Raw genomic sequence first — 7,924 nt, 5'->3', positions numbered from 1 at the left:
ATTTAGGAATATACAAAGTCCAAAATAGATATTCAAGTACAAATTCAAAGTTGTCTAATAAATTTCATAAATTAAAATGGATCCAAATTAATAAATATAACCCAACAAAATATCTCACTTGTTATAAACCCTAGTTCAAAATTTCAAGATTATAGGTCAATATACAAGCATAATCAACCTAGCATAAAATAAAACAAATCAAAATAAATTTAATTAGATCTAAATTTCATATCACGTCATCCAATTCCAATTTAATATACATCCAATTCCAATTTAATATACAATCCCAAATCCACAGTTAAAATCAAACCTAAAATAATCGTACAAAATAACTCACAATTATCTCATGTCAAATTAAATAATTTAAAATGGTAAAATCCATATCAGCCATAAATCAATCCACCAAATTTCATTAACAACACAAATTTCATATTAATTTACTAAAGCTTAAATTTCATATTAATTCAAAATCTAAATTTCACATGTAATTACCATTGAAATCAAATTAAGAGAAAAATAAAATAAAATAAAAAAATGCATAAATAGAGTTATACTTTTTTAAGAACTTATGGATTGACTCATAGTGGAGTTGAAGGGGAAAGAAAGAAAGAAAAAACATGAAAAGGAGAAATAAAATAAAATGATAATAAAAAGGTGGAGTTGGAGGGGAAAGAAAGAAAGTGAAAAAAAAAAGGAAAAAAATAATAATAATAATAATAAAAGATGAAAAATGGATAAGGTGAGAGTGTGAGAGAAGGGAATGGGTCACCAGCCGACCGTAGCTCACCGTGGCAACTGGCCGATGGTGTCACCTATGGTGGTGTCACCGGTAGCAATGAGGTTTAATAGGTTATTGGGAAATAAAAATAAAAGGAAAAAAGGAAAACGAAAAGGAAGAGGAGCAAAAGAAAGAAGAAAGGAGAGTAAGAAAATTGGAGAAGTGGGGAGGGAGACAAGCGACCGTCTTGGTGTCCTTATGTGGCTTTTTCTTGGTCTAGGAAAGAATGGAGAAAAAAATAACAAAAATAAAAGAAGTTAGAGGGGAGGCGGGTAGCGAAGAAGGGAATGCGCAGGGGGTTAGGTGGAGTAGGTAGGTTGGGAAGAAATGAGGAAAAATAAAATAAAAATGATAGTAATAAATAATTACTTTATGTTTCTTAATTCACTTTATATCTCGGTTTTACTTCAAAATATTTTTGTTAAGTTTTAAAATTTTATTTCTCTATAAAATTGGTGTTTTGATTTAAAAAGGATTTTGGGAATGTTTTAAAAATGAGAAACTCTTTTAAATTAAATATGAGGGCTTTACAAATAAAAAGAAGATGTATCCTAAGAAAGCATAGCTGATCAAAAGTTAATCATCCATCTCTCAATCCAATTACAAAGTGCATTTGGTTTAAATAAAGGTTAAAATTTTCATCATAAAGCTTCGTCAAGAGCTTTGGGCATCCACTAAGGAGCAGAAAGCAGTGCCACGAAAAAATTGTGGAAAAAAATACTGTAGCTGTAGCTGTAGCTCGTGGGTTCAGTTGTCACTTTTGACTTTTCAATCAGTCAACTAGGGACCATGAATGGGGGAAAGCTTATTAGTCATTAATACTTGAATTTTTCCTTTATTTCTTCATGCCTTTTCCAGTACCGTTCCTACGAGCATATTGGACTCCTGATCTTCTGATTGCGTAATAGGGAGGCCATCACGATCTTCCATATTCTGATGATTTTGCCTCGTTGCATAAATGGGAAAGAAGTATATCCCAAGTTGTCATTAGCGGATCAGATAAGAAATTAATCGTGTAAAGATTGTTCCTAATGCCATTCTTTTTTTAACGCTTTTCGACAATTACACGAGTTCCCATCGCAAACGATATATATATTTCATTGGAAGATTTGGTGGCTTGCTTCTTGCTATAGAAGATATTTCGAAGGGCTCACGCTGTGTTGAAGTGCATTTTCCCCGAATCATGCGAGAATTTATTATGATGGTGAATAAACTATTGGACCCCGAGAGCGATGGGCGCCACCCGCATGACCAGCTAACCTTCTTCCTTCCTACAGTTCGTGAAATTGGATTTCTAGAAGTTGTGACGCTCGTGGAAGACTTCTTAACTAGCAAATTCGAAACTACAATCCTTAGAAAGAGTGAGCAGGTAGGAGCTACCATCCACGTGCTACAACCGTAGAGGCCCACACCACCAACCCGTCTAAACGAGGCCAAAACAGGGTGTTAGATATGAAATCGAGTGCATATATAATCCTGGAATCGGCGAGGAAGCAACAAAACAATTTGGGCCTTCCAATCTTTCTTGTTGCTTTCATTTTCTTCCCCGGATCATTTTTGAGAAGTATGGGTTCACAAAGTGAAACCGTGTGCGTCACCGGTGCCTCCGGTTTCATCGGTTCATGGCTGGTCATGAGGCTCCTGGAGCGCGGCTATACTGTTCGGGCCACCGTTCGCGATCCAAGTAGGGTTTCTTTTTCACTCTACTTCTTCGCTTTTTTCTTTTCTTTTTTCTTTAATTGACCCAAAATGGTTGATGGATTTTGTGACTGTTTTGTGCTCAGCTAACGTGAAAAAAGTGAAGCATTTGCTGGACTTGCCCAAAGCGGAGACGCATCTGACTCTCTGGAAGGCAGATCTTGCTGATGAAGGAAGTTTCGATGAAGCTATTAAAGGCTGCACCGGCGTCTTCCATGTTGCCACACCCATGGATTTTGAATCGAAGGATCCTGAGGTACTGTTCTCAGAATGAAATACCTAAATTACATGTGCCTGGGTGTGCTACAAAATCTTTTAAGGAAATTTAAGAAGAATGATTTAGAACCTTGGACAGGCCGGTGTTTCTGGCTGTTGCGGCAGCAGGTGAAAGAGTCATGCCCTTTTTCAGTGGCTGCTGGGTTTTGGCTCCCCAAATTGAAATCTTAGTGGGTATCACAGATGACATGGCGATAACAGTATATTGTCTTTGCCATAGGTCCTGTGATTTCCGATGTAGACTGTGTATGGAGTGATTTTTTTTGTATCCTCCTGTCCAGAATACGGGGCGGAATACAATGGTCAATTAGGTTGATAAGCAAACAGTAGAAAAGTGGGTGAGTCTGGCTCTAGTCCATTCATATGGGCCGTGACCAATTTCAGAGAACTTCTTCACTTTTGTCAATCGAACCAGGCTCTGCCCTATTCAATTTGGAGTAGAATTTGGGTCACCAACCAATCCGCGACCATCCTCTGGTGGCTATAGGAAAATTAAAAGACCAGAAACGGATATACCAAAGGGGCGTCGGATAAAGGGTTTGGAAGACAATCTTCTTCCCCTGAAATTGCTATTTCAAAATGGGAAAGCAATTTCTTTATGCGAGCGGGAGATACCGTAATTGGTTTTTAGTTTCTAAAGCACATGTGCTTATTCTTCTATTATGAAACCCACTTTGGACTCGATCAAGCTCCCTTGAGGTTGTGTGGTCCCTATATTACTGAATTCCGACATGTATGGGTTGATTGTCCACAAATGAAATGGCTGTTTGTTCATGATTAACTATAGATTATAATTACAAAGTCGATTGTTTTTTTCTGTATTTCAGAATGAAGTGATAAAGCCAACTATTGAAGGGATGTTGGGCATAATGAAATCGTGTGCTGCCGCAAAGACTGTCAGAAGGCTTGTATTCACATCCTCCGCAGGAACTGTGAACATTCAAGAACACCAACTGCCAGTGTACGATGAAAGCTGCTGGAGTGATATGGAATTTTGCCGGGCTAAAAAGATGACTGCATGGGTTTGTATTTCAACTTCTAGTTTTTGATATACTCATACACAAATGTTCAGGAAGTGGTTACTCAAAAAATTATCAAATAGCAAAACATATGTTGAAAATCATTGAAATGCTCTAATTCAATTGAAAACTTCATGGTTTTCCTAAGTTTCAAAATCATTTTCACAACTTGAATTAAATTTTAAACTTTATCTGTATGTTCTCATCCATTTGAAGGAATTTTTAGAGGTGAAAAATACCAAACCTGTAAAATGCTTTCAAGGAAGTTTTTTAGAAGGCAACAACTTAGAAGAGAAACATTTTCTTCTGCTGTTCAGATGTACTTTGTCTCCAAGACACTGGCTGAGCAAGCTGCATGGAAGTATGCCAAGGAAAATAACATTGACTTCATCACTATCATACCGACTCTTGTGGTTGGCCCCTTCATAATGTCATCAATGCCTCCAAGCCTCATAACTGCTCTTTCCCCGATCACTGGTACTTCTTTTTTTCTGCCAGAGTACTTAAAAGCATGAGTGCTGTCCCTATTCACCTTATTTTTGTGTTTGGTTACAGGAAACGAAGCTCATTATTCAATTATACGGCAGGGCCAATTTGTTCACCTGGATGACCTCTGCAATGCTCATATTTACTTGTTTGAGAATCCTAAGGCAGAGGGACGTTACATTTGCTCCTCCCACGATTGTATCATTCTCGATCTTGCAAAAATGCTTAGAGAAAAATACCCCGAGTATAATATCCCCACAGAGTTAGCCTTTAAATCCTTCCTAAATTTTGACATGCCTTGTTTTTGGATTATAGCACTGGGACTTGATTAAAATAAGGGCATCTGTTTTATAGAGCTAACTGAATGTTGGTGCCCAGGTTCAAAGGTGTTGATGAGAACTTGAAGAGTGTCTGTTTCTCCTCCAAGAAGCTGACAGATTTGGGGTTTGAGTTTAAATACAGCTTAGAGGACATGTTTACTGGAGCTGTGGACACATGCCGGGCCAAGGGATTGCTTCCCCCTTCACATGAGAAACCTGTAGATGGCAAGACCTAGAAGAAGAATTTCTGTCAGGCTTTCTAGCGAGAGCGTAGAAATGTCCTTCATTCTGTGGAATCAAGGTTTTCTGGTAGTTTGATTTGGCCAACTATGTATGAAATTTGTGTACTATTTTATCCATTAAAGGAAATTATTCTAATGGTCAATGTGCCGGAAATGAGAGTTCGTTCCCTTTGAGCTTTAATAAAACGGAATGGCCCAAGGTGGTCTCTGCATGGGCATGCATTCCCCCACCATGAGCCCAGTCTCTCCTAGTCGTTTGTGTTTGCATAGGGTGAAGCCCATGCGACAAAAGCTTGTTTTTGGACCCGCAATCATCTACAACATTTTTCTTCTGCAATTTCCATTAATGGAAATTTTATATGATAAAGGGATGTTTTTTTTTTTTTTAATAATATGATAAAAAGGATCTTATAGTGTCAGTGGTTGGACCAGGAGGATGTCTTAATGTCTTCTTTTTCCTTATCACGGGAGTTATTTTACAAAAACTTGCAAATAGTTAATATGTAGTAAATTTTTTTTTTTTTTTTTAGTGGATGAAAGTTTATGATATTGTATCACAAAACCATATGCAATATCACAAAGCAATCGGACAAAGTTTAAAAATCACTAGTTAAAAACAAATCCAACAATGCAATCCATCCTCAATGTTGTAGATATAGATAAAAATAATCATAAATTGTAAAAGAACCATGTCAAATTTCTTCTTTATTTAAAAGATTCCTGGGAATAATAACAAAATCCCTTTTGCGGTGAGTGTGATGATTAAAGAATGAAGCAATAAATTGACAGGCATCGACACCTTATGTGTTTGGTAGGATTGTGCCACGTGATCTTTGACCGTTTAATTCCATGCCACCTGACACCACCAAGTTACACGTAGCCGCGCTGTCCTTTCATGCCACGTATGGGACACACAAAGTCAATTCACTTTGCCCACTTTCTGTCTATGTGCCGCTAAAGTAATGAAATCTCTTAATCTCATCAACTGGTCTGCCACCTAGCTACCACCCACGTGCCCAAACCTACTGGTAGCATACATGTCCAAGCGTAAACGACGACGGTGGTATCCAAACGTAATACTAGTATAATACATACTTCCAAGCGTAAACGACGGCAGTGGCATCCAAGCGTAATACTAGTATAATACATACTTCCAAGCGTAAACGACGACGATGAAATTCGGTGTATAAAATGCAACCATTCCTCTTCTTTCCATCACCAGAAACGAGCCAATATCAGTACTTCATCAAGCATTATTAATACTTCCTCAAATTAACTATCTTTTAATTATTTTATTTGATTTCGTCCTTAATTTTGAAAATAATGGCCAAGACGGTAGGCGTGACTGGCGCTGCTGGTTTCATTGGGTGATGGCTTGTTACGAGACTCCTCCAGCGCGGTTACGTGGCTCGGGTCACTGTCCGCGATGGCAGTTGAGTGCTGTAATTTAATTTTCTTAATTAATGAATGTATTATTTATATATATATATAATTTCGAAGAAAACTGAGGTCTGAGGTGGTGTAATTTGTTTTATGGACACTTTCCCACCCTTCCTTTTTCGTCTTTTAGCATATATTGTTGTTTGAACGTTGACATTTTTACGAGTGCAGAGAACTTGAGGAAGGTGCAGCATTTGCTGGACTTGCCAAATGCAGAGACGTAGTTATCACTATGGAAGGCTTCGATGAGGCCATTCAGGGGTGCACTGGTGTTTTCCATCTAGCCACGCCCATGGATTTTGAGTCCAAAGACCCTGAGGTACGTTGGTTTGATTAATTTTCCAGTTAGAGAGACTGGGATTTCTCAATAGGAAACAAATTCTCTGTAGGATATGGCATATGGCTATCTGAAAGTCAGGAGTACTTTTGCAGAATGAAGTGATAAGGCCAACGATTAATGGGATGTTGGGCATAATGAAGTCATGCGCTAAGGCGAAAACGGTTTGTAGGCTTGTATTCACATCCTCCGCAGGAACTGTCTGCATGCAACAACACAAACAGTCGGCCTACGATGAAAGATGCTGGAGTGATGTTGAATTTTGCATGGCTACGAAGATGACTGGATGGGTTAGTATTGTCCCATAGAATTTATTCATAGAAGCCTCAGGTCATAGAGGTTTTATATATATATATAAGTTACTTGCAAATTTTTGAGGGTTCTGAAATACTAGTTATAATTGATGATTCCCAGTCCTGTCCAGATGTACTTCGTCTCCAAGACATGAGCAGAGCAAGCAGCTTGGAAATTCGCACAAGAGAATGGCATTGATTTTATCACAATCATACCAACACTTGTGGTTGGTCCGTTTCTCATACCAACAATGCCACCAAGTCTCGTAACTGCACTGTCCCCCATTACAGGTATAAGATCCTTGTGGCGGACGTCGTCGTCGTCATCTTCATCAAACAACCCTGATTTTACAACCAGTGCTTTATCTGTTGTGCTTTAAACCTGCAGGGAATGAGGCTCGTTATTCAATAATAAAGCAGCGCCCACACACTCTTATTTGAGCACCCTAAAGCAGAAGGACGCTGCATTTGCCCTTCCCATGACGCTACCATCCTCGATCTTGTGAAGCTGCACAACCAAAAATTCCCGGAATATCATGTCCCATCTTAGTAATCCCACCCCCACTAGCATTTTTTTTCATTAGTTTTGCTTTGCTAAGAGCTAATAAAATCAAATATTAATGGGCTGCTTAGGTTCGAGGACATGGACGAGAATTTCGGAGGTGTATCTTTCTCTTCTAAAAAGCTGATTGAGTTGGGATTCAAGTGCAAACACAGCTTCGAGGACATGTTAACTGGAGCTATCAAAACATGCCAGGAGAAGGGTTTGCTTCCCCTTTCCAGCTAAATCCGCGTCGATGACACAAGCGAGAAAGAGACTGCCTATCATTTTCAAGCATGGTGTCTTATATGTTGCAATGAAATGTCGCATTCGTTAGAAAACGAAAAATGTGGGCTGTGTCAGTGTGCTTCCATTTCTTTTGCAAATGAATGGTCTTATTCAAAAAGTAACATCTCACAGCACCCTTAATTTTAAAGTTGATAAAACAAGAAACATTATTACAATCACACGACGTGGTTTGAACTATGAATTGA

General features: G+C 38.4%; 1 protein-coding gene and 1 pseudogene across 1 annotated transcript; both read left to right on the top strand.

Annotated features, from left to right (window-relative positions):
- Positions 1 to 2,276: 2,276 nt before the first annotated feature.
- Positions 2,277 to 5,050, top strand: DFR (dihydroflavonol 4-reductase). Its single transcript, NM_001281215.2, has 6 exons — positions 2,277 to 2,462; positions 2,563 to 2,732; positions 3,580 to 3,774; positions 4,089 to 4,248; positions 4,327 to 4,519; positions 4,636 to 5,050. Exons 1-6 carry the CDS (start codon positions 2,345 to 2,347, stop codon positions 4,811 to 4,813), a joined length of 1,014 nt encoding a protein of 337 aa, NP_001268144.1. The 5' UTR covers positions 2,277 to 2,344; the 3' UTR covers positions 4,814 to 5,050.
- Positions 5,051 to 6,139: 1,089 nt separating this feature from the next.
- On the top strand, positions 6,140 to 7,676 carry LOC100248860 (dihydroflavonol 4-reductase-like; annotated as a pseudogene).
- Positions 7,677 to 7,924: the final 248 nt, after the last annotated feature.

The sequence above is a fragment of the Vitis vinifera genome, chromosome 18 (assembly GCF_030704535.1).
Source record: "Vitis vinifera cultivar Pinot Noir 40024 chromosome 18, ASM3070453v1".
In the NCBI taxonomy this organism is placed as follows: Eukaryota; Viridiplantae; Streptophyta; class Magnoliopsida; order Vitales; family Vitaceae; genus Vitis; species Vitis vinifera.
This window is presented reverse-complemented; position numbering and strand designations above follow the sequence as displayed.

Coding starts and splice junctions, on each gene's coding strand:
- DFR (NM_001281215.2), top strand. CDS start 2,345: ATGGGTTCACAAAGTGAAACCGTGTGCGTCACCGGTGCCTCCGGTTTC. Junction 2,733..3,579: donor TTGAATCGAAGGATCCTGAG/GTACTGTTCTCA, acceptor TCTGTATTTCAG/AATGAAGTGATAAAGCCAAC. Junction 3,775..4,088: donor CTAAAAAGATGACTGCATGG/GTTTGTATTTCA, acceptor TCTGCTGTTCAG/ATGTACTTTGTCTCCAAGAC.